Source organism: Erithacus rubecula, assembly GCF_903797595.1.
Source record: "Erithacus rubecula genome assembly, chromosome: 5".
Classification (NCBI taxonomy): Eukaryota; Metazoa; Chordata; class Aves; order Passeriformes; family Muscicapidae; genus Erithacus; species Erithacus rubecula.
In genome coordinates this window covers 30,346,673-30,373,828 of record NC_136687.1, presented here as the reverse complement: position 1 = coordinate 30,373,828, position 27,156 = coordinate 30,346,673, and the positions used below count along the sequence as shown (strand labels likewise).

The 27,156-nt window shown below is 39.5% G+C and overlaps 2 protein-coding genes across 9 annotated transcripts in view; one reads left to right on the top strand and one right to left on the bottom strand.

The window, feature by feature from the left end:
* Positions 1-27,156, top strand: part of STOX2 (storkhead box 2) — a 141,563-nt gene that overhangs the window by 84,079 nt on the left and 30,328 nt on the right. Inside the window, exon 2 of one of the 8 annotated variants that reach the window (XM_079305627.1) lies at positions 12,402-12,491. The exons of 3 other annotated variants lie outside the window; for them this stretch is intronic. In XM_079305627.1, coding sequence (XP_079161753.1) covers positions 12,402-12,491 — 90 coding nt within the window. Of the gene's footprint in view, positions 1-12,401; positions 12,492-21,398; positions 21,520-24,983; positions 25,066-27,156 lie in introns of those variants that run through there. 4 more of the 8 variants (XM_079305633.1, XM_079305631.1, XM_079305632.1 and 1 more) reach the window with 4 other exon arrangements.
* The window catches only part of CASP3 (caspase 3), a 180,485-nt gene continuing 179,318 nt past the window's right edge, over positions 25,990-27,156 (bottom strand). The window contains exon 9 of the transcript XR_013774237.1: positions 25,990-26,003. The gene's annotated coding sequence lies outside the window, so the exon portion shown is untranslated. The remainder of the gene's footprint in view (positions 26,004-27,156) is intronic.

Below are 27,156 nucleotides of genomic sequence, written 5' to 3'. Positions count from 1 at the left end.
CAATGAAAACATAACAAATGTCCTTGGCAGGATTTGGAGCCTTTTTTTTTGTGAATACTTGACAAAAGTATGTAATTTTAATCTATATTAGCTAATTTAGAAGCAGCATCAAAGGTCAAATGTTAAATGTTTAATTTGGTTGCTCTAATTGTAGGATCATTAAAAATCACCTAATAGACCATGGGCTCAGATTCTTCTTTGCATAGCAGTAGAATTCTATTGATCTTTAACTGAGTTATTGCTAGTTTATTGTAGCATGAGCACAAAAGCAAAGCCCTGAGTCCTTTGCTGGCAACAGTAGAATGGTTTCTGTAAGACAGAGCCAGGCAGCAAAATTGGACCTCACTTGGTGATGCTCAGGGAAGACCAAGAATCATTTGCAGTATGAAAATCAGTAGGCTTTGGTTAGTTAGCCATTTATCAGTGGTGTTGGTTTATTCCTAATGATCTGATTTAAAGGAAGATAGTCATGCTGACATGAGTAACAGCATCCCTGTCTTTGCAGTAGCTGTCCCTGAAGTGAGTGCAGGTGACACTGTGGCAGTGGTGCCCTCAGCATAGTCTCCCATGTGCATGTAGCTGGCAATCCCATTTGCACAAAGGTGAAAGGGAGGATCTGCAGCTCTTGGTGCTCAGGTGGAGGGGAAGAACTTGAGGCACTTATGTCAAAAGCATGTAGGTGACAGATGGGGAAGACATGGAGACAGAAGTGGTTATTGCTGAGTATTATTTGTAGACTGTCCTAAAATCAGGACAAGATGCCCTGATGCACAGGGTTTTGTGGTGAGATGTCATGCCTTGCTGAAATGTGTGCTGGTGTGGCATCATGAGCTTACCTTTCCCTCCCACGATTCTGAGCTGTGCCTTGCTGTCATTGCAATATGGCAGTCCCTCCCCTTGATTTTACAGCAGAAAAGCAGACAGAAAACTGAAGTATTCAAAGGGAGTTTTCCTTGAGTGGGGGCTGCAGGTAGTTACAACCTGCTATTAAAGTGAAAATAAAACCAAAACAGGAAGTCTTTGTGAACTATGTTTTCCATCTCTTTCTCCCATCTCTCCCTTCTAGGTAATTTGATGTCTCTTTGTATGTCTGGGCTTTGGCTTCAGTCTCTCCTCAGTACACCTTGTGGTGGGTCACCAAGACTTGTGGGAACATAAGATCTTTGAGGCTGCCCCCCTCTCTGTCAGGTTTGCTTGAGGCTGTCCAAGAGCTGTGATGTGGAAGAACTGACAGTGCAGTGCTAGGAGAGACAGCAGTGTCACACCACACATTCCATTATGAAACCAAACTGCCCAAGAAGTCTACAAACTTGTCTCCTCTGTGGGGACCGTAATTTCAGATGTTTTAATTTACTTGGGAGTTAGGTTATAGAAAAATTATGCTTAAACCCAAAGTATTTTGCTAAATTCAAAAGCTATCTTTAATCCTAAATTTCATATTCTCTTCACAAATTAACACATTCTTTTCCAATTTTCGCCTTTCCTCTTTCAGTGGAGAGGAATAAGCTGGGTAACTGCTAGAAGCCTATAGGCTATGCCCTCTGTTGTAAAGCATAAGTGCTCCTTTCTACTTTGAAGCTAGGATAGTATACTTAATTTGGCATCAAGGGGAACATTGGATGTGTAAATATTGCAGAAGCAGGCCATAAATAAAGTTGGAACATTCAGCAGCACTTCACAACACTGAAATGAAATATATGAAGTGCAGTGTTAGCAAATGTTTATATAAAACATGCTACAGTATTACACTGAACAATTATACCTCGCTTATCTCAGGCATTTATCTCTAGCTAAAGCCAAGTGGCTTGCAGGTTTAAGTTGCTCAGTATTTTTGAAGTCAGTGTGGTAATGACATATGCTAAGCAGCTGCATTTTATGTGTGAGCATTTGGGGTATTTTTCTTGGCCTGACTACTTTTATCTTTGAGAACACAAACTTAGTCAGAAGGAAAAGGCCAAAGTCTAATGAGTTTAATTGCAAGAGCTGATGTTGGTAGTTGTGTGTAAACCTTCTCTTTACTACTTGAATCTCAACCTTGCCATTTTTGGAAATCTTTTGTATAGAAATACTTATATGAGTGTATATCCTCTTTCTGCCCTCTTGTCACCTCTTTCACAGCCAAAAAGGGTTTGAATGACATAGGGCTAGGGTGGTGGGACTCTGAGATCCCTTGCACAAGGAGCTAATGGCCTGCCACCATCATGCTGTCTGACCAAGCATTTGTGAAAGGATGGGTGTAGTGCAGACTAATTTGTTGACTATATCATGGTTACTGCTGTGTTGAAAAATTGAAAAAGCTGCCTGGAACCAGTTCAGAGCAGCAGTGAGAGTATATAAAGAGTATATATATCTAGCTTGTTTCAAGTGATCTAGAAATCATAGCTATGCTCAGATATTTCTTGGTATGGGAGGGTTTGTTATATTGGTTTTGTTCTCCGAAAAGGAAAAGACATAACCTGCTTTTGTAGATAAGAAATTCATGTTTGCTGCATAGTCTGTGAATTGTGGAAGTTGGAATCTTACATGTTGCTTGTCATGTGTTCATGATTATAGAAGATGACCTCATTGTGTTTGCAGCTATAGTTTACTTGGAAGAGTAGCATTAAGGATCAAATTAATATTGAATTGATACCTTTTCTTAGGGCAGTTCATCAAACAAGACCAGCTAGCTCTTCTTCTGACATTAGCAAATCTCTGTTTCTTGCCACTAGTGCAAAACTTAGAAATACTGTGGTCTGGCTCTGGAGATCAAGGGTGGGATATGCTTTCTGGTGATTCTCAGAGCATCAGCAGTACAGAACAAGTGAAGCCAAAAGTACTGATGTGTGAAGGGATTTATAAGCTGTTTTTGGCAGGATTTATTGCCATTTTTTCTCAAAAAATCACTGACAAATCTTCTTTGCACCAAGGAAACAAATTATATTTCAAAAACTGTGTCACCAAGAGAAAGAGACCATTTTTATTTGTTTCTTTTACTGATATCTTGTGGTGTCTGTTCAAACACCTTCATACATCTCGGGACTTTTGATGATCTGTTGTCTCTATTCTGAATCATTTTCAAAATAACATAAAAGTATTACCTCTTCATATGTACTTTACCAGCAACTTTCAGATAGTTTCCTGTGGCACTTGTAGGCAATTTGGCCTGTAAAATGTCAGCAAGTATGAGGAGGATTTCACAAAACCATATCAAACCACTGATTTTGAGCTACTATATTATGCTTGCTTAACTTCTGGTTTTTAGAGATGAGAGTCCATCTGTGCAACAGCAAAACATTTTTGCTCCTGGCCTTTACCCTGAACTCTCCTGTCTTTATCTCACCCTCACCTCTTCTGGGTGCTTGCCCCCACTTGACCCTGCTTACAGGAAAGCTCACTTCCCACTACTTTGCTTTCTGCTGTTGTAAAACACAGAGCTAGAAGTACAAAGCAAGACCAAGTTTACTTTTACAGGGAAATCAAAACAGAACTCTGACTAATCAACATAAGCAGGGTATCAAGATATACTGGATTTGGGAGTGCAATCAATTTGTCTTCAAGTTACTGTGAATATTAAAATACTGTATTTGGAGAGAGAAAATGTATTATTTTTTTAATTACTGAGTGGTGTGCATTTATATGTTGTCTTTATATGGATTCGTTTACTTATGCTCAAAAGCAGTGGTGCTTTCCTCACACATAAGATGTTTTACTGGGATGCAATGCAATGCAAATCAGTGTCTTCTCAGTAGGTATCAACAAGAAGTCATAGCAAAATCAATATATTTTGAGGTTTTCTTGCTATCTTTTTATTAAAAAACAGCTTCATTTAAAAATCAAAAATAAATATTGGGCACCGATCATCAGCATGACTCCTTTTGTGATTTGTAGGTAAGTTGTTTGTTGATTTTGCTGATTTGAGGCTTTGTGGTTTGGTGGGGGGGAGATAAGGTAGTTATATTTATTGTTTGCCCAAGCAATGTGATATTTTATCTGGAGATGACAGTGATATGTTCAAGTAACAGTTTAAAATTACTTAAGTAGCAGTTTAAAACTACTAAATACCTGTTTGTTAGGGAAAAGTCATTAGCCAAAAGCTATAGCAAAATGGTCTTGAATTTTTTAAACTAACTTTATGTAGCAGATAACAAAGAAACTTAATCCCAGAAATATAAATTCAGGTGTAGCATCTGGGATGCTATTGTTCCCCCATTTTTAGGCCATTCATTAAAGAAAAAAAAAAACCAGGAGTGAAAGTCAAAATACTTTGACTTTCAATCTAGTCATTCTTCTGTGCAAAAATATTTTTTTTAGATCACGTGGCTCACTTATGTTGCACTTATGTTCTAGTGACAAGAGTACTTGTTCCTATTTAGTGCATTCAAATTTTAAAGCAGTTGACCCAGACTTTTATAGTTGAACTAAAATAAATAGGCATTTGGCAAGTGGAAGAACATATAACCACTCCGCTGCCTCAAAATTCTTTTGAGGTCAAGAATTTGAAAACAGGAACCTATAGTGTGTTTGTGAACACAATAGGAACAGCTGGTGCTCAGCACTTTTGAAAATGAGGTCACTTTATTCTTGGTTGAAATGTGCAAAATGGGTCATCTGGGCATAGGCTTAAGACAAAGGCTGAGCACGTGGCCATTTGTAACCAAGTTGTCCATGTTTCCAGAACTAGCTGGTTAACAGGATTTAGTGAAACAAGGAAATACTGGGATAGGTCTGCTCTTTCCCAACTTTTGGAAGCATAGCTCCTTGTCTTCTACCAGAAAAATAAATCACTGCCATGTTTTTCAAAGATCTGCTCATGCTGAGGATGACATCATCCATATTTTCCACAGTCACCCCTCCCTCTGATGCCTTTCTGCTTGTCCTTCACATAACCTACTTTAGGAAACACTGCTCTATTGTACAGTCCTTGGGAACACTGCCTCTCCACCAGTCTCAGCCCTGGGACTTCCCTGGTCCTGCCAGCAAAACAAAGGAGAAAATCCCAAACATGCACAAACTCTGTAGCATCACTAGCAAAATCTAACAGTGCATTAGGAAAGATAACAAGAGCACAGCTTAGATCTGACTTTGATTTTTCATTACAAATATTCTATTCAAAGTATACATAAGTTAATGGATTTAAGTCCACATTTTACGCTTTTGTTATTTGAACAGCCATTACTAACACATCCAAGGTGATAGCATGAGTCATAGGATACAGGTATATCTGAATTGCCAAATTTGAGACTGATACTGATTGCTGCTAGTGTTGTATGACATATATAAGAAGTTTGGCATGAGAAACTTATATTAGATTCAATAGGAGCATGCAGGCTTTTCCATACCCTGTCTCCAGTCATCCCAATAGCTTGTACAGACTGGCATCTGACTATACACCTTGACTATCAAGATCATAGGAAAAATTCATATTGGAAGGGATTCCAGGTAACTGTAGTCCACCCTCTTCCTTGTGAGCCCACACCATTCCTCTCAAGAGGAGTTGAATCTTTGTGCTCAAACAATGCTTTTTAAACAAAAGCAATTCTATTAATTTACTTGGGGAGTACTTAGGAATGCAAATCACACTAGCTTCAAGCAAAAGCTTGAAGCCCATGCTAAAATAAATAGCACTCCTAATTCAAGGACTACTCATTTTGTCAATGATCTTAGCTAGAAGGGTATTTTGTTAAATCTGGCCATTTATTGCTTTAGTTGCAAAAAATAATGATTTTATTGATTGCATAACACTTCTGTGTCTTTGTTCACATTTTTCATGCAGTTTTGTGACTTGTTGATGGAATACCCTGAGAAAGTATGTAGTGACATTGGCCAGAATAAACAAAGCAGAAGGGGAAAACACCACCCTGTTCTCAAATCCTGTGTATTTTGTCTCTCAAGGTGGGCTTCTGCTAGAATTATTCAGGGCTGCATCTCATAGCTAGCACTGCATTTCACATGAGCCCATGGGAATGCTCCTCATTATTTTCTTATAACTGTAAGTTTAATTTGCTGAGGCAGACTTGCAGATTGCCTTTGTATGAGTGAGGTGATTTGCCTGTCTAAACCAGACTTACATTTTGGCTAGTCTTTAACAAGAGCTGTTGAAATGAGCATGGAGGAACACAACAAAGTGGTGAGAGCTGCAGTACAAGGAGTTCTGGTTTGGAAAAGCAGAATGCAATTAGACATTTCTGTGATTGGCAAAGTGCAGCAAGGGCTAAGCTGGGGTATCAGTACACATTGCTGAAGAGCAGTGTTGCTTATATCATGTGTGTTACAGGTTTGGATTTAAAAACCTAAAGGGGATGTTTCCTTTCCATCAAATAAACTTCCATTGAACATAGATGTGGTAAGTGATAGCAAAGTACTTAATATGAAGATTACTTACCATATCATACCATACTAGTTTGGATTTTTTTCTCTGTACCACAAGGCAGTCAGAAATACTACCTTTTGATACCATGTGGCCTTATTACTTTTAGTGTTACCAATAGAGGAAAGTGCTTAAAAAACAAAGCATAATATTCCTACAGTGTCTTTCTGTTTCAAAGGTCTGACTTGGACGAATTGCTACACTGAAGTGTAATTAATCACTAGCTGTGAGATAGAACAAGGGTGGCTGGCATAGCAGATAGAAGAAAAATTGTCTGCAGGATGCACAGATGAAAGGGCCGTGTCTGGAGGAGCACTAGTGTTGTCTGTCTTGTTTTCATGACACGAATTGTGCCTCCCTTTTGACTTCATCCCAAGTTCTAGTAGTTTTCAGGTAATGAGGGAGGCTGTTCCCACTTTTGCAATCACTGTAATTGGTTCTGGCTTTGCAGAAGAGATAATGATAAAGAGTAATGGTAGTATTTACTAGTCATTTGTCTTTCATTTCATCCTCAGTTGAAACTGTTGTTGAACCAATTAATATAACATTATGCAAGTTACTTCTCTAGGATATCAGGTGTAGTCTTTTCAATCCATGCAGAAGTTGCATGCTAAAGAAGTTGTGTTTAATGTGGACTCCGTTAGAAAAGAACCACTTCTGGCATCTCTGCAGTATCTTTAATGTGACCATATTTTCTTTCTTAATCAGAGCTGAAAGGTTTGTGCATGTGCTATGTGATAAAACTGTGTCTTATAATAATATAACAGTGATTTGGGAACTCTGTATTTCCCTTGAGGTGGGGTGCTTTCTTTTAAACTTTCTGTGCAGCCAAGACTTGAAAGCAGCCCTTCAGCAAAGTGTAAATATCAATACAGGTAGGTTGCAAGCTAATTCTAGTTCTGCTGTAAGTATAGTCATTGAAAACATTTGGACTTCATGTGTCCACTTAGTGTGGAACAAAAGGAATAGAGCTGCACCTCAAAGCCTGTGATCTGCTTGAAAATAAACTGTCCTCAGTGCAGAGACCATAAAGCAGTTTTAGGGATGCCATTAGAGGACAGTGCACAATCTCTGAGTTGTGTGACTATTAGGGAAACAAGGAGGTATATTCTGGGATAAGACTTCTGCATGCTGTAGCTTCAGGGAGGCAGCTGTAATCAAACCTTTCAGAGACCATAGGGCAGGGCAAGGGGAGTGGCCCAGAGGCAATCCAAAGTTGCCTCTACCAGTCTTGACATTCTCTGGTAAGCAGCAACAAAAGGAGACTAGAGCATAACCTAGAGTGCAGGTGTCTGTGCTACAAGAAGAAAGACTGTAAAATCCATTGCCTTGGATTGTAAATTTAGGCATTTTAAGCATTAACAACTCACTGCCTACCAACTGCCTAGGTCAAACCTGGGGGGAACTTTGCTTCCTTAAGGTAATGACTACGTTACAGTGCTGTCTTCCCATGTAAAATGCAGAGTTGCTGCTTGCCATACTTAGAGTTGGATGATGTGTCAAACCCCTTGATTCAGACAATATTGAGGGTGTAATTAGCATTGTCTGCAATGTTCTAGTATTAACTATCATAAGAAATATTATTGAGCATCTTACCTGTGCTAAAATCTTATTCACATGTTTTGAACCTCCCCTCTCCAATACTTATGTTGACTGCAGAAGAAAAGTTTACTTAAAAATTAATGCATGTTTGCATGTATGTGTACATATCACAAATACACAGACATGTTTGATGCTGCACTTTTTAACTTTTCTGTGCATTTTTGTACATTGTATACTATTTCGTTTGTTTCAATGCAGTGTACTGGGATACTGAACACTGCATCTCCTTTGTTAGGTTTTTGTAGTATTTTCACATTTTTAATTGAAAGCTGTGGGGGCCTATGTAGATTCTTTGTCATGTATATGAGCACATTATGCAGTCTCGATGAGTCTTGTTTTAAGTGTTTTCTGTCTTCTGCTTTTTGTGCTAAGTGCTAAATCACATGCATGATGCTTTTGTTTTAATTTTATGGACAGATGACACTCAAATTCTAGAGACCCTTCCTGATTCTCCTTGTCATTATGAGTACTTATATCAATGTATAATTTTAGGAGCATTTACTATGCTGTGTGTATTGACACAAAATTCGCTTTAAATACTCTTGAAGAGCATGCACAATATTTTATGTTGCTACAGTGGATTTTCATTATTATTTCATTTAATTAATGCATTTTTGCCCAACAATGATACTGAGTTCTTCAAATGCTTGGTATCAGATGCTTTTGTCTTAGTCTTTTTCAAGGGTATTTTGTCCAACAAACTTAAGTCTTTTCTGTTTTAAATTGGTTTTTGGAGTAATTCTTAGGTACCTGTCACATTGTAAAAATACTTGTTGTTTGATTCTGAGGGGGAACAGTGGGAAGGACCTAAGAGACTATTTCTTAGGACCCATAATGACACTGAAATTTTAGTTTAGCCTGACCTCTGCTGGGTAAGTCTTGGACTTGGCTCTTCCTCACTATCCTGACACAATGATGCTCTCCTTTTGTATTGTCAGTGACCTGTCCATGACCAGCAATTCATTTCTTGACTCTACAAACACAGAGACTTGACCTAAATTCAGGTGCCTGATGTGTAGCTGAGGAGAAAATGCCCTTCTATTCTTATTGCAATTATTTAATGTTTATTGCAGTTGGGTATTTGTTATGTTTGGCACATAAAATAAAGGATTCTAAATGCTATGAAGCCTTAAACCCTATGTACTGAAAGAGAAATAAGATGCAAAAGAAATGGAGGTGCAAAACATATGCAGAATAAAATATTCTCCTACATTTTATATTGCCAGTAAATTCTGTCAGGGAAATAATAGTGCAGCAAAGAAGAATCCAGACTATTAACTATTGTGTGCAAGAGAAATCTCACTTTTGAATTTGGGGAATGTGGAATAAATCATCCTTTGGGAGCCTTGGAGCTTTTATTCCCTCTTTTTGCAGAGCCATTACCTCCCCAATCCCTGTGTGGAACAGCTGAGTTAAAAACAATTTCTATAAATTATGCATAAATTGAATTGATTTTTGTTTTTGAAATATCAACAAGGAGATAGGAGTGATTCTTAACCTTAAAAACCATTCAACCATTGTCTGATAATGAGAACCTGTGTGTGTGTGTTGGGGAGTGTGTGTATGTAGAGAACTGTTGGTAAGGTAGAGGCTGTCCACTGTGGAATGAATAGTCCTGTCAGCAGTGAGGATGTAGGATGTTGTTTAGCATTTAGGTCACCTCTTTCTGGTGATTTGATGTTAAACCCTGTTTTCCCAAGACACTGGGAGAGCAGTGGGCATTGCCTCTGTGCTCCCAATCATTGTGGCTGCCAGAATGGCCACCATGGTCCTACCACAGTGGCAGGTGAAGCCCCTCATGATGTCTGCAAGACTCAGTAATGTTTGCCTGAGGGTTGTTCAAGACAAAGCTGGATTACAGACCTGATACCTGTCATCACTGAAGATGGGAAAAGGGAAAAAATGGAAATGTGGGGTACCATATTCTCACATGTCAGTTTGACTTGACTGAACAGTGCTGTGAGGGAAATGGTTTGCATTTGCTGTTGTGGCACATGTTCAATATAGATCACTCTGCTGGGTGGTGGGGATGTAAGTGATACTTGTTTTATGAGGTATTCTGGAACTTTGAGAACTTGTTAGGAGCTGTGACTATAACTTGCTGATCTTTTTTTTTTCCTGAGAACTGACACCTAGAGACTGTGAAACTAGCTTGATTTGTTAACAAGTAAAAACACTGGAAGGAAAAAAGACTCCCAAAACCTTTTGAGGTTAATTCTAGCTGCTTGTACTCAGTTGTATTTTTCTTTAAATACATAAAGTAAAGGATGTCCTAGTGCATGGGGAAATAGGGCTTCTCATTTCTAACTAGGCTTATATTCCTTGTGTGGAGGTACAAGCTTTACTATGAAGAGAATGGGGCTCATGGAGGTGAAGTAATACTTGGCTGTGTATTCTCAGGAGATATTATGCCTGTGTAACTAAATGTATAACAAGCAATTGAGATTGGTAGCCCATGGAGGCAACCACTGGAAAATTAATTTACCTCTCAGGTAGATTACATGCCTAGACTGGGAGAGATTATGGGTAGATATTAGCAGGATGTTGAGCTGATTGCTGACACAGAGCTGGTTCCCTTTCTTTCTTGACTTTGAACCTTAATTACACCCTGAAAATGGAAAGTAGACCAAGAAAGAAAAATAAAATATAAAAACAACCCTCAAAACAATCCTAAGTCCCTAAACCTCACCCACTCCCTCCAGACCTAAAAACAAAAACTAGAAAATGACCAAACCTCCAACCCCCAAAGAAGTTTTTGCGAATCAGCTTTGCATAATGGGAATGAAGTGAAGGTTCTGCTGCCTGGCTAGAAATTCTTCCTCTCCACACCACCAGGTTATCCTGTGATTGGAAGTGCTGGGCAGCATTTGGAGGCTGTGGTTCCACCCTGCTTCCAGTCCTGCCATCTTCCAGGCCAGCAGCAGAGGCCTGTATCCAAGCAAATGCTTGGAAAATGTGTTCAGGATGCTCAGCCTATTTAGCAGTGGTTTGCATGTGCCATCCACAAATGGCCATCTCTTCATTCCCATAGCCAGGTGAAGAGCTTGTTAGTTCTATCTCTTTGCTCTGGGAAGCCAAGTGTGCTGTTTGCTTATAGGTCTGCCCTGGTCCTAGATTTGGTTTGCTTTGAAGGAAAATCATTTCCCAGACACCTTCCCCTTTAAAATCCAGGGCTTCATAATGCATGGTGTCAGCATCTACTGGAAACCTGCTCAGGATAGGTCTCTCTCTCACTTTTTAAATCTTTTGTTTATTTGCCTTCTGGCTTAAATTTTTAACAGTTGCATTCATTTCCATAAAGCTGTAGATGATTTTTCTCTCATGAGTTTAAAAATGGTCTCTATTTTTTCTTCATCTTTGTTCCTGTTCCCCATCTACCCATGCTTCCTTCATTTTCCATCTCATTATGGAAGAGCCTTTCCCCCCTCTCTTATTGTATCATGTGTGTGTTCTTGTGTGCTGTTTTACTCTCCTCCATCACTATCAGCCCTGCCCCCATCCTTTCTGGCAGGATAGAACACACTTTTAATCACCTGTACTTTTTATCTTCTTTCTGAATCTTAGAGCACAGCTTTTCTGATCTCTCTGTGTGTTCTGGAGCAGAACATGCCAGGATCAGGACAGGGTGAGACTGGAAGCAAAATCACAGAAGCAGTGATTGAGAGTCATCTTGAAAGTAAAAAGTTAACTTTGTGATTCATTATCTTCTTTACAAGTGCAGGAAGGTTCTTTCCATGTTTGTACATTTAAAGTGCTTGCATTTTGAATGAGCTCAGGAGATTATTTGAAGATGCAAGGTGCTGGGATGAGAGTTTCAAATGCATTGTTCAAGCACATTTATGAGCTTTGGAGTCTGGCATTTGTCACATCAAAACATTTAATTGTTCTCTTGGGTTTTATTTGTTTTGTTGGATTTTGCTTTGGTTCCCTCTCCTCCCCCACCCCCTTTTTTTAGAGGGTGCAAGGGGGTTAGTCAGAGAATAGGTATAATGGCTTTAACAAATGGAAACAGTTTCTGTGAATATTTCCAGAACCAGGTCTTCATTCAAGCACTACTAGAAACACATTTTAAATCACTTTCACCCATATATTGTTGTGTGCATCCTTTGGGTTTATAACAGAAGGTGGCACAAAATTAATTCCCAGCATAAGGAATTCTTTCTGGTTGAATGGCAGCATCTGGGTTATTCCTGAAAGATCATAATTTTCTTTTTCTTTTTTTCCTCTTTTCTTTTTTTTTTTTTTTTTCTCTTTTCACATGCTCACAATTTACCTGGATTATTGATGCAGCTTTCAACAAAAGCACAAAATCCAGTTAGATAAAACAGAGGTTCAGGATGAAGATTTTAGCTAAAATACTTTTCTGCTTCTGAACATTTACCTGTGTCTCAGTTTATTACACTTTCAGGAAGTTGGTGCTACTTTTTAATGGACATTTTATTTTTTTCAGCTAATAGCTGGTTAATGAATAGCCCTGACTGTTGCAAGGTTACAAGAATGATGCATCCAATACAAGAGAGGCATGGGGACATTTCCAGTGGTATGTCTACCTTGTTTTGTGAGACACTATTTATCATTAAATTGACATTTAAAACAGCTGGTGTTAGGTGGTTCACTTTGTGAAAGGCAGGAATTATGTCACAAGACTTGTCTCTTTTACATCTTGGTAATAGATATGAATATTAAATGATGCTATTAAGGATCTGGGCTCCAACAAGAGGCAGTAGAAAGACTTGCAGATAATCTACTCTTGACAGCAGAGCTCAGGCATGAGATCACAGAAATGACAGACAATGCCTGAATGTTGTGTCCAGGTTTCAAGAACCTGTCCACCAACTGGATCCTCTTTTCACAAAGCTTGTTTATTATTACTATTTGATATGCTCATGAGCAGTGAGAAAATGGCAACTTTTCATGGGCTTTGAGCATTGCTGAGCTTTAAGACAAAACCATAGCAGATCTTTAAAACAGTTTGGGTGCTTTTCCCATTCAGCAACCAAAACTTGTTTTTCCACAGTATTTTTGTATACTTTAGAAATGGGTGATACAGAATGCTTTGCTTAGTATGATTTGTTCACTTTCAGGAAGGTTACCTTTTCCGATCCCTTGAACATCAAAGTAGGAGCAAACTGAGAGCTGGCAGTCCCTTCCTATCTGAATGCTTGGTTAGGTGCTCTGAATCTTATTCCCAGGAGCAAATTGTCTGCTCCCAAGACTCCCACCTCATTCACTGAAGTTGCTTAATCTGCAGCACTGTACCAGCCTGACCTGAAAAACCCTGCTAGCTCCACATTCTTCCAGCAGCAAGCCTGTGCTGCTAAGCTTGACAGTGCCCTTCTGAGCTGATAAGCAACTTGCAAGGCAGGGAGGATGAAATCATGCTCTAGACAACATTGCCATTCTGGTTCCTTTGCTTGTGGCATGATGTAATCACTTCAGAATCAAGATTGAAATTAAAAATAAACATTTTCAAAGCAGTCCTGCTGCCCTGAAGGGATTTGTCTTAATGCTTGCTCCTTTGTAGCCTGTGTTCCAGGTATTCAGATGATTTTCCAGCTAACATCCTTCCCACAGCTGCCTTCTGGTAGGGGCCTGATTCTGAAGATAGATGCACTTGGGGTTTTTGTGTCCCACCTCTTGCAACTGCTGCAGGTGACCATTAAACCCAAAAGTTCACTTCCCATAAGTGATCAATTTTTAAACCAAATTTTGTCCCCACTGTTCCTCTTAGAAGACTGTGCCATTACTAACATCTGTCATGGCTAGCAGTCTTGGTCTCAGTTCCAGTCTGGATTTTCTGTTTGCTGAAACTCTTGTTTCCTGGATGATATATGGTGATTGTCTCCCTGAGTGCTGGCTGATTTGAATCCTTACTGTTCTCCCTAAATTCATAGCTTAGCTTGAAGAGTAGTAAACTTGTGTAGTGCAAAATTAGGTATCTTTTAAGGTTTACATTTTAGCTTAGAAGAATTGTTGAGACAGTCACATTAGATGCTAAGTTTTTGGAGAGAATCTGTTGTATAGTATCTCAGCTGTTTCCTTTTGGTTTCTTTTCAGTTTGTTTGCTCTGTGAGTGTGATGAACAAGATTTCTGTCTCAGACTTAAAATATTCCTGTTTTCTTCTTGAAACATTTCTTCAAGCTTTTTTTTCTTCTTGCATGCATGAAGTACTTAATGCCCTACATCTGCATGAAAATGTTTTGTATATAATTCTAAAAGCTCCCTTAGGACTGTAGACTTTTTTAAATGAAGCAATTTAAACATTTTCCATACAAATGGGCACTTGGGGCAAATGTCATTATAAAAATCGTAAGAATATTTGTTAGATATTTTCAGTCTTTCAGTTTTTTGTCGGGGTTTTGTGTGATTTTTTTTCTTCTAAGACCTGCCTCTCCAGTCACAGTGGAAATTGCAAGTCAAAAAGAGTCAGCATGATTTATGTTACTGGCAGAGCAGTAGGGTGTTTGTAAGGCTGGGAAGGCAGACATTAGTAAGAAAGAGAAACAATAGGCAGTCTTCTCTGCTTCAGTCAACATGGTGCAGGTGTTGAGGCTGATGTAATGCTGTTGCTGCTTTCCTACTCTGAGTTGTACATACATATTTATAAACACATGCAAGTCAATCAAGACTTGTGTTCACAAGATAAATTAATAAAACACAGATTGAGATGCAGAACAAGGCAAAAATGTTTCAACCCTGCTCAGACTAAATGAAAGTTTTCATTTTAAACTAATGTATTAAGATTCTCAAGTTTCACATGAGGAAATACACGATACTGGATATTCTTGTAAGGACATATGTTGAAACTTGTTTTATAAAATTTGAGGCTTGTTTACAGTTGACTAGTAGACAGAGGCTCTATTTTGTGGAGGTTTTGGGATTAAAAGGAAATTGTTTTCTGATTTGAAACAGAGCTCCAAAGTAGACAGATTTCATGTGGAAGAAAATCTGAAAGCCAGTATTTTTAGATCACATAGAACACTTAATTCCAGCAGGATCAGACTGGTTTGTTTCAAATTTGACTGTTTAAATGTTTTAAATATTGCTCTACCTAATGCAGTCTTTTAGAACAAACTAATTTGAAAGGAGAGAAAGAAACACTTCTTCCAGGAATGCCATAACAGGAAGTTCTGACATTTGTCAAAATATTTCTCCCTCTTTCTAAAAGGAATACATAAAAAGTATGGTTTTCTGATACAGTTAAATATCAGTGGAATTCTATTCTACACAGTAGGATGTCTGCCATTCATTATGACTATATCATCTGTGTTTTGGGGAGATATTCCAGCAGTGCATGGAGAAATGCAGGATTCTCCTTGTCTTCTGCATATTATTTTCCACTAGAATGGTCAGTATCTGATGTCTAATAGACCATATTCCTTGAGAATCTCAGTTATTGCAAGTGATGGGTTTTACCAGATATTTGGTACTGCTGAAGAAAATGGGTACATGCTGTCTCTGTAAGAACAGCACTATTTTTAAACATATCCTTGGCATGTGTGCTTGCTACTTATATCCTTGTTTATTGCAGCTGCATGTCCTTACTTTGTTCAAGTCTTGTTGGTCGGATATGACAAATCAGGCTTGCTTTTGCAAAACTTGCCCTAAAACCAGTGCTGATAGACCTGAACTCAGATGTCATGAAAATGAATAGAATTTAGTAAACCTTTTTAAAGCCCTTTGAAAATTCCAGCTGTCATGTGGACCTGCTGTCAGGATGGTGATTCTGTCACTCATTTTAGTGGTGAGTGCCATATCACCATGCAGTTTTGTGATAACTGAGCAGTTCTTACCTATAACTGCTGGCTCCCAGAGCAGGAGGTCCTGCTTCTCCACTGCCTGGATGAGGAGGGCAATGGATGGCCTTTTGGTTGGGTAGGTCTGTTGTGCAGTTGGACATCTATGATGAATGCTTTGACAAATGATGTCTTGACGGTGCAAGGACCTTCATTTTCCTGTGAACAAAGGAGAAATACCAGTGTGGTGATGGATTCCTCAGGCCATCTAAAGTAGCAATTATGATACACAACAGTATTTTCCAGATTTTCTTGTCAGGTTTTAGAACAGATGAGTACATAATTTCCATCATACATCTGACATGAGTGTTTCAAGGATGGATATGTTTGGTGTTTTTATTTCCTGTTTAACCCTTTTGCTGTCTTGTAAATGAAAGATTTCTGGCTTGGGAGATACCATTTTGCAGAAACTATTCAGTAAGATTTTCAAGGTACTTAAATTTCAAACTAAATGAAGTCTAAGGGGTCTAAACATGTATCTAGGGTATGACATGCACTAGGGGCTTTCTGACCTGGTCAGCTCTGTTAATGTGAACCGAGTAACTGCTGAACCACAGTGTTAAACACAGACCACAAAAACTATGTGAATGGTCAGTGAGCTCTCCCACATGGGCAGAATGAATCTGATCAGATACATTTATGTTAGTTCTAGTCACAGCACTGAATGTAGCACAGATGTCTTGAGTAGCTTTCCAACAAGTTGATCATTCCTTGCTTTTGAATCAAAGCTGTTTTCCTGTTGCTGTTTAGGAACTAAACTAGCCTGCAGGAGTTAGTAGTGTAGAGTGTGCTAGATCTGCCCTGGAGCTTTTCCTGGTGGTTGTAAGAATCCAGGTGTGCTGTTTGAGAAACTCCTGGATTTCTTACTGGTAAGTGCAGAGTCTCAAATTTAGTTCTTTCTGTAATTAATTTGCTTGATGATCATTGGTTCAATTCTGGTTGACATTTTTAAACCAGCCTCTGAGAGAGGTAAGAAGTTGGAACAAATTAAGTGCCTAGTCTAGTTAATCTTTGCCATAATCTTTCCTACATAGCAGTGAAAGAGAAAAGAGCGAAAAACATCTGTAAGCTTGCAACTTCAGAATTTTAGTATCTTGGCAAATCCTATATGTGGAGATAGTAATTAGATGATTCCAGGGTTTCAGTTAGCAGAAACTATGTGGAGAAAGCTAAGGCATCCTTTGCTTTCAAATGCTACAGAAATATGTGAGCATCAGATTATTTTATTATTTTCTTGAAATGCAAACAAGATATGCCAATAGAAATCATGGCTATTGATTATAGGTTTATCATCCTCAAGCTAATAGTTATGGCAGATCTTCTATGGATGGTACAATTTGGTTGAGCAGTTGCTAGTTTAGCTGTAAGCTGTTGTCAGTCAGTTTGTCCTCCCTGGTTGATTGCCAAATTCTTCCTCCTGTATTTGAGGGAAAAAGGAATCATAAATATTTAATAACTGAAGGTAGGTGGATTGTCACAAAGTCAAACACCAAAACTGATAAAATCATTATGAGGCTTTTTTTCTTTTTCCAAAGTAACTGTAAAAATAGCAGTAATTGATGAGTATGTTAAGCTGAAGATTGCAAGGAGGAAGTGATCTTATTGCTTCCATGGCCTCACAGATAACGAATGTATCTGAAACATGCTGGCTCTGTCTGAGCTCGGCTGTGAAGTCCTTCAGGCAGTGCCAATCTTCCAGATCTTGTAAAATGCCAGACAAAACAATTGTCATCCACTAAAGAACCATTTCCTTATATATGACTTTGAGAGAAAGCAATGGTTGTCAGTGACATTAGTGAAGGAAATACAATTGCCAGCATGTAAGGTGTCGGAGATTATTGGCAAACAGAGAAGCCAAAGCAATACTATGTGAAATTGATGTATAGGCTAAAAAATGTTTCAGACACATTATGGTCATATGGCTTTTTCTTTGCACTGTCTTGGCTTGTAGCTTCGTTGCTGAGTCTTGGCTTGGGATTTCCTGTATGCCAGAGGTTGCATGATCATAAGAATCATCTGCTCTTGCTTTTTTATACTGTCTGGCATGGGGAAATTGGATTTATAGAGGAGTTTTTATTTGGTTGGTCGGTTGTTTTATTCCCACTCATTATTATGAAAGGGCAGTGCCAATGGTCTTGTGGATATTGTGTGTGCATGACCAGTGTGTAGTTGCAGGGCGAGGGAGATCCCAGCACTTGTGCTGCCATCAAGTAGTTCTCAGTCTTGCTTGGAGGGGTTGACAATTGCCTTTCAAAATTGATATTACTCAGCTGAGTTATCTTCTTGATCTTTTAAATCAATTGTTCAAGTGAAAAGTTTCTATTTGGTTCACCTTAGCTCCAGTAATGGTTTGTATGTCAACGTTTGGAATTACAGCATTTGCACATCTTCCTTAAGTAATTAAACCAGTGAGTGATCTTATAAAGAGAGGAATATTGAAATTCAGGCTGAATGAGTGCTTAACTGGCTGCTAGTCTGATCTCAGCTCCCTCTGTGCCTGAGCGCTGGAGGGGGATGAGGTCATGGTGCTGATTCTGGACCATAGCATGCTGCAAACACCTCCTGTGTCTTACCAGTGTTTGCCCAGCAGTGTCCCAAACACCCAATTACTGTGACTGTAATACTGCTTTAGCTTTCTTCTAAATATCCATCAGCTAGGTGTGGTTAGGCTGTGCATGTTGCTGATGCCTGAGGACCATGAGATACAGCGGCCTGAAAAAACAAGATGCACATATACACTTGTGAAGAAAGGTTCAGCCCAGGTTCAGAGCAAGCTTGAAATTCATCCTCAGGGTCCACAGTAAGCACCTATTGTTACCCTGTGATTTGCCTTCATAAACTAATTCTCCTGCTTGCTTTTGATGAAACCAAGGGAGATGGAGAAGGTGGTTTGATTCAGCTTTCTGATTTGCTCTATAGCTGTGGTTTTCAGCATGTGTGCTGGTCACTGTTTTGACAAACCATGTTTTGGTCACAGAACCTTCTGCATCCGTTTAAAATAGACAAGTGGGTCTTTCTACACTTCTTGTGCAAAAACATTTCTAGTATGGTTGCCCTTTTTAGCAATTATTTCCTTCTAAATATGGGTGGCAAATCAGCTGAAGTTTTTGTACGAGTTCAGATTCTACTCAATAGCAACCAGAGAGGAGTGTTTTGCTGTTGGTCCTTTGACCCCCTTAAACTCTAAAAACAAGGCAACAAAAACCTTGGATCAATCATGAAGCCACATTATATTGAAAAGTTGCATAAAATACTTGATCGGTATTTTGTAATACTTTTGAAGCAGGAGGTGGATTTAGTGTCAATGTCTCTTCAGGTTTATTTCTGGCATCAACGGCACATGACCCATCACACCACTGCCCTCTGGGAGGCAAAGGGTTTTTCATGCCTGCATTGCTTTTTTGGAGTACCAACCCCATGGTTTCTTGTGATGACAGAGTGCTTATAGATGAAGGGGATGGAAATCTGCTTTACCATCAAGTAAAATCAACCACCTCAAACAAAACCACAAAGCCCCATGACCTCCAGGCAAAAGAAACTAATCAACAAAACCCCCCTTCTTTTATTTTTGTTACTGAGCTCTCCCTCTCTGGGATTTTGGCCGTTCCTGAGGCGGCAGTAGCAGCAGCTCATAGGGGTGCGTGTCCTGTGGGAGTTGCTCATGCATCCAAAATGGCTTGGACGTGGGTGGCCTTCGCAGGAGAAGAACACCGCGCTGGGTTTTGGTTGAAAATGTCGTGCAAAGGTGGGAGTAGCGTCCCATCTTCCGGCTAGGCGCGTATTTATTCTCCCTGTTTCAGGCGCCCCGGAGCGTTGTCAGCTTTCCGTGAAGGGTTCGGGATGGGAGATGCAGGGAACGGCCCCGCGTTGCCATGGCGGCGGGCGGAGGTGCCGCTCATAGGTACCGCGGCCCCGGGGGCCGCCAGGCTGGGATGCGATGGGATGGGCGCTCCTTCCCCGTTTGGCTCGTTTGCCCGCCTTGCAGCGCGTTAAAGCTCCGTCAGCAGCGCAGGGCGGCGGGAGCTGCGCTGCCCTCCGCCTCGCCGGCGGGCGGGTGCTCCGGCGGGCAGCGCTGCCCGCGGGAGGGAGGGAGGGAGGCGCGGCTGGTGCCGTGCCCTGTACAGGCTCTCATTAGCGCGGGCAGGTGCGGGGCCGCTAGCGAGCGGCGGTGCTGGTACAGGCTGAGCGGCTCTGCCGCGTCCCGGGTGCGCGGAGCTCGGCTGAGCGCGGTGGTTCGTGTCTCACGGCGCGGCCCGGCCCCGCCGCTTCTGACAGCCCTAGAAAGCTGCAGAGCTTAGTGGCAAAGCGAGTAAGTCTAGTCTATCTAAGCACTTCCTTTGAGCTTCTTTATTACTAGTGCTGGAGGGCAAAAGAAACAACGTTTTTAAATAGGTTGCAAAATTTCAAAGCTTATTTAAAACGCTGTGAAACATCTTGTCACTCCGTCTGCGTTGTTTCTTCTCAACATTTTTAATAGTTGTCCTGCTGCAAAATAGAAATACAAATTTTCCAGACTGGTGGGTGAGACTCCAGGTGAAGTCTTGATCAGCTAATGCAAATCTGTCCAATGTTTTCTTCCATTTCTAGAATGGAAATTGGTATTAGTGCCTACACGCATAATGCTGGAAGCATCTGTGTCCAGCTGCCATAAGCTGAAAGTAAGACCTTAGTAAAAAATCTTCCTGAAGTTGCAAGATATTCTCACACTGTACAATTGCTTGTACTGGTTGTATCACGGGTCAGACTGAAAATTACAAGTCAAGGGTGTTTCAGGATTTTTAGATGTTAATCTTAAAATCTGGGACAGTCCCTCAGGGATAAATTATGCATACATAGTATACCTGATGTGTTGGATCTGCTGCTCACTTATGTGAGATAAGAGTATATGCATATAGTAGCCAATTTCCAGACATCGGGCAGCCCGAATTTCCAGGCATCTAGAAAAGTGGGTAATTACTTCAAAAGTAAGGGAAAAGTCTGCATGTGCAAGCATGCATGGGTCATAGGATTTCTGTGAATGATGTAGTAAGTCTTTTGTCATCCAGTATCATCCTTCCTTTCATCCCTCCTTCCACTAGCAGATATTTCCGGACTTCCTTTTGTATTTTTTTTTTTCTAGTCACTTTTTGAAACTTATTACTAGCTTTGAACACTTGTGAATAAACTAACCAGCAGACTCTTGAGCAGAGTGGTCTGACTGGTGTCTACACTTGCAAAATCATCAAATAACTGAGGAGTGCAAAGATAAGAAAGTTGTTTCAGTTTTCATCTCCCATGTAATAGCTCAGGAGGTACCCTGCAGTTCATTCCATTACTTAGGAGCTGTTAATGAAAGCAATACCTTATTTTACAGTATTATTGAAAAAAGGGTGCATGCCAGACAAAGACAATTTACAACCCATTTATTTTCAGCATTTTCCTAATGCCCATTATTTGGAGTAAAACCCATCTCCTGACAGACCAGCTTCTTAGTTCCCTTAATCCTGCAACAAAGTGATAATCCTTTATTTGTGACCTCATAGGCTGTTGCTACAGAGAATGCTGTGATATCAGAAAGGCAATGCTGTGACTTCATTGTTGGTGGAAGCCATAGGTGAAGATGGAACTCTGGGGCCTGGGGGGCAGTTTATATCCCTTTGGTATTCTGGAAATGCTTCCTGAGGAGCTGTATGTGGCAAACAAAATTGCATAATGTCTGTCTACCTAGGTGATGAATGAGACAATCAGAAGCTGTGTGTGAGGGGAAAATATGTGGTGATTATGTTTACAGGGTAATTTGTGCCCTTGAAAGAATTATGTTATCAGGAAGAAAACTGTCACTGGGAAGCTACACTGAGGATACTTTTGTATCCTCAGTCTCCAGAGATAACCATGAAGAATACCAGAATTATATTCTCTAACAGCAAGAACTTCTTATTCTGTTTACCTCTTAAGAATATTATTTTGCAACCCCCAAACTTTTCTTGGAAACACTAATTCCATCAAAATTTCCATCAAAAAATGTTTGTCATCACCAGGCAAAATACATGTAAATCACATTCAAACTTCTCTGCCCTAAAGCAGACTTTTAGGCTCTTGTTTGTAAACTGAAGTATGAAGGAGATGTGTCAAAGACTTTCAGGTATTTCCAAATATATGTCTGGATTCTTTTTACATTTGAGTGTGAGCTTTTTTGCCATGTTCGAGAAACGAGTGCCTAAAATTAGGCTTCTTAATAAGTCTTGATTTTAAGAAGTACTGATAGTACAGCAGCACTCAATGGAGATAAAGGGAAATTAAAATCTACATCAGTTTTGAAACTCAAGCTGTGACTATTAGAAACAACATATGGCAATAGAAGCCACATTTGGCTCCTTTACTATCTCTGCCTTTTTCCATAACAGGAAGATTTTACAGAAATAGTACTTGCAACTCAAAATGTCAGTGGTTATATACTCTTGAAGACTGAAGCTATCAGAACCCAGAAAAAAAATACTAGTAGAAAGTTAAATCCTTTGTTTAAACATTTAGTTTTTTAATGCATTTGAGATCATATGATTGAACAACAGGAAGACATATGCTTGCTTGTGACAAAATTAGTATTTTATTTTTACTATTGATTATTACATTTTTTACTTTCACCTTTTTATGCATGATACAAAAGGTCATGCAGATGAATTTAGCAGGATTATGCATATACTACCAAACTCATTGATAAAACTTCTGGAATTTGTATAAGCTAAAGCAGGGTAAACAAAACACTCTTACTGCAGAATAAATGGTTATTTACATAGGTATAGTTACACCAAGTAAATTAGTCTTTTAGACTAAAATCCTGAGGTCAGTTTCTATCTTATCCTTATTACACAGTTGTTTTCCAAATTACGTTCTGAGCATGTGGATGAGCAAACTGGATACTGCATAACAAATCTATGTTGGAATAACTCAGTTAAATGCAGCACCAGAAATGAAATACCACAGTTTAAAGAAAAAATTCACACAAATTTTGCATAGGCTTTGCAGACCATGCAGGACACCCTTTGGGTAGCCTCACATTTTCAAGGTCTTGTGGAATACCCTATCTTTGGATGAAACTACATGTGCATGTGTGTTTTGAAGAGCTGCTCATAAAGCAGCAGAACACTTCTAAAGGCAGCATTGGTGATGACATGCTTAACTGCTTTCACATGTTTCCATTCAAACTGCCCAAACCATTAACATGCTCCCTTAGTGATGTTGTATGTGTGTCTTATTAGCATGCACACTACTAATTTACTCTCAACTTTACTGTCCTGTAAGCTCCCACCCTTCCCCTAGCTTTGATCTTTCAAAATAAAAGCTTAAAAGCAGCCTTTTGGATATGAAGCTAAATGTTTCTTTTCAGCTCTTCTGCCTGTTCAAGGCACAGGGAGGGGAGGAGGGCTCTTTCCAGGGCAGTGCAATAATATGCAGGTACCCTTGGCAGGAGCCTGGTGCTCTGCTGGGGATGCTGTCTTTGCTGGGTCATTGGCACCTGGGCTCAGGCAAGGCTTTTGATTGAGACTTTGAGTGGAGGCTTTCACTGAATCCTTTGTGTGGCAGGGGGTGAAGGTCAGCCCAGAAAACAAAACAAAGGCAAGCACCAAGTGGATGCAGAGCACATGCAGATCAGCTGTCACAGAACAACTGTCCTTTGTTCACTTATTTCTTCACTAATACACACAACCATTCCTACTTTGCTTATTCCAGAAATTCTGTAGATCCTTATTTTTTCCCCAGACTTCCTATAGCTGGAGGTACTGATTTTATTTCTCACTATTCAGTTATTATCTCTGCTTCCATTTAGCCCTCCTAAGCATTTGGATTCTTTTAACAAGTCTTCTTTCAGAGGTAACATCTCAGATGCTGCATTGCCTGCTTTAAGAATCAAACAAAAATCAGCTCTTTCCTCGCATTTCCTTTTAACCTTTCCTGTATTCTTTCTTTCTTTCTTACTTTATTTCTTGTTTTTCTCTCCTGTCTTCTTCTGCTGCTAATTCAGTCTTTACAGCCTAGTTTTTTCTTTAGTAGCCTCTATATCAACTCTTTAAAACTTGTAGCCTGTCAGGAAGAGCAACAGGGGTTTCAAAAAGTGCATTCAGAATTACTTGCATCCCCTGTAGATGTTTCCAAGGGCTGGTCTGTGCAGCAGTTCCAGTCTCACAAAGGGGATGGCCAGTGAGAGAGGAGTATGTATCATCCCTTTCACCATGTGCAGTGCCATGTTTACTAATAATCAGAAATGCTTTTGAAGTAGAGAGCCTTCTCAAGCTCTGGTTCTGATTGAGACATTTTTTACCTAAGTCAGAGGTACCCTCAGGCCCACAAGATCTGGGTGAGTTGAAGTACTGCCTGTGGAAGTTGAAAGAATATGATGGTACTATAAGGCCTTTTTTCTTATGGCTAAGAGTAAGGAATTACAACATGGTGCAAGATATAAGGAATTACTTATTTTGTTTTTTTAAAGTGTGTTAGAAAATAACTATCTTGCTATGGCATAAAATGTAGTAATTCAGTGCTTGGATTTATATATCCCCTATGCTTTGATCTCAACATTTTTGGTACATGATTTTTAAAACAGTCCTGTTTTACATGTGAAGTCTGTTAAAGAAATTTTCTTGATTCGTCTTTTGCTTGCCTTTTGGTTTAGTTCAGTTGAAGGTGAGATCATCAGCTCTTGAGATCATTTCAGGGATCTAGCCTTGATATCCTAGTTTAGGTCTCTTATACTCAATAAGAGGGCAAAGAGACAACTATTTTTATGTGCTCTCATCTTTCAGAAAACTGGGTCATAGCGACACTCAGGGAGCGCAAGAACTCCACGCTCTAGTGCTTTATAAATGCTTGGTGAAAGTCCAAAAGAAAAGTCTTGTCAAGCTCAGTTTAGTATACAGAGGAGAAAAAAGGATGGCCACTTCTGGGCCCTGTAAATGGTTAATGGTGCTTTGTGCAGCAGGGATCAATACCAAATGTTTGGGGTTTCATAGCTATATTAAAAATCTGAAGGATGGAATGGATAATGAAGTGGTAACCCTGTCTGTCAGATCACAGTTGTTCAGGTTCATTAAGACTGCTGAGGAGGATTTCAGAAGGGACCAGCGACAGCTGAGTGAAACAGCTGAGCAATTCTGTAGAATAGTGACATCAGCACTATAGTATAAAGCAGTGCAGTGAGCACTGACAAAACAGTGCTTAAATTTGTTAAGTTTTATGCTTTTTTAGGAGCATGATCACTGCATATTACTGGAGTCAATGGTGAATGTGTTAGATGAGTCAGGAGTGGTAATTAAAAGTCTAAACTTATGACTATAAATGAGGAGGTACGTAAGAAGTCATGCAAGAGAGGTTGCTCTGTAAAATTGGTAATTTTATCCTTTTGGATACTGTGGTTTTATGGCTCATGTACAGGGCAATTTTCAGATTCCTGAAATTTCATTTAAAAATTATGGAGAAGTAGGTAGAGGTATTACTGTTTTAACAGTAGTAAAATATCTGTTGTATGTTTTAGTTCACTGCTTCCTGTAAATAAGTGCTCAGTGAAATTTAAAAGTTAAAAAAAAATTGTAAAATGGGCAATGAATTCTTTAATTGTGGGAACCCCTGGTTCCAGGTACTGTAATTTATTTGGGGATATAGGTGTTGGTTGCTGAATTTGCTGATAGTCATACACATTGGGATAAAAGTCAAAATATGGCAGTCCCTGAGGATCTGCAAAGAACTGTTTCTGTCTGGAACAAGGGCACTTTCCTTTAAGGTGTAGTATACACTAGTGGTAATGTGTGCAGTTGGATTTCTAATGCTTCCTCTAAGATGATTGAGCATAAGGGAGGCAGCAGATTTGGTGAGTTGCTGGACTGTTGTGCCATGGCATTTCCTTTATTCCCATCTTCACAGCTAATCTCCACACAGGTGAGACCAAAGGACAGAATTTGAAAGAATTTTGAACCTCTGTGGGAAGCAGGGGTCATTGCATCTACCTCATGCAGGTAGATCATAGGGGCAGAATATACTAGTATAGCTTCTTCATGTATTGAGGTGTAAAATATTTCTATTTCACTTTAAAGTACATCTTCTTAAAGGTACTCCAGCCATATTGAAAACTGCTTTCGACCACAGGGAAAAAAATGACCCAGTAAACTCTCAACTGCTAAGTCTTTGGAGCATCTAACCTTTTCTTTCTAAAAGCACTTTGGCACTAATTTAATTGATTCCATGCCTGGCCTTTTCATCAGTTCTCTCCTAGCCAGGAAAAACTGGGCTGTTAAAGGCTGCTGCAGTACCTTGGGACTTGTGTTCAGTGTTGCAGGTTCTTATTTTAACCTGATGTTATCTGCCAGTCATCACTATTGGTTTGAAAAGCTGTAACCACTGCAGTACTGTCTTTGGGCTGAAAATCTTTTAATGGTTACAGCAGTCAATATAAATGAGAGAGAGTGCACTATGTCTTTGGGTTGTGTTGCTAATTATCACTTCACCTTTCAAGAATTTTTTCTGCTGACTAGATTCTTGCTAAATGTTTGCTGCAGCATCTCTAGCCACACTGCAAATGTGTTCTGGCTAAACTGAAAAGGATAGAGAAGAACATGTGGTTAAGACTTTTAACAGCCAGGTTTTGTGCTTTCGGCAGTGGAAAGGAGTTGGAAAGGAGTATTTTTATCTGTGTTTCTAACATTTCCACCTTACAAGAAAACATCTAGGTTTATCTTTCTTGGGTTTTGTTTCTTTTGTTTCTCGTTTGCTTACTCTCTCTTGCCAAACCTCCTCTAGTGTCAGATTTTTAAAATGCTTCTATCTTTCCTTGTGTTTGCTGTTTGCTGCCAGAGAACAGGCAGGCTTTGTTTTTGAGGGGGTGGGGTGTTGGTGTGGTTGATTACAATATAGCATTAACATTAGTCAAATTAATTTGATAGTAGCAGATTTCTATGAAAAAGCCCCAAAGCCCCTTCTCTTCTCATTTTGAGGTCCTAGCAACAAAATATGTTCGAGAATTCTTTCTGTGTGGTTTAAAATATCACATACTTTTCAGTGAGCTATAATTTAAAGAAGCCTCATTTAGTAGTTGAATTCTAAAAAGACACAATTGTTTTACCTAGTGGGCTTTTTGAGGGAGGGAGTTGCCTTGGTTCTCCTGTTAAGACTTGATGTTTTCATTCAAATGCTTTTTCCTGGGTGGTTGTATTAGCAAGTGTCACACTGGGTAATGTTTCTGTCCTGCTTTAGGTAACACTTAGAGCATTGTTTGTTTTTCATCTTAGGTTTTGAGGTTCTTTTTAAGAATGTGGTAAGCAGAGATGCTTAAAAATGAATAACAGCTGAGAAGAACTGGATAATCAAAGATCCTTAATCATATCCACAGAGAGAGCTGTTAAAGATTGTGGTCTTGAGAGTCAAACCTAGGAATATTTGCTTCA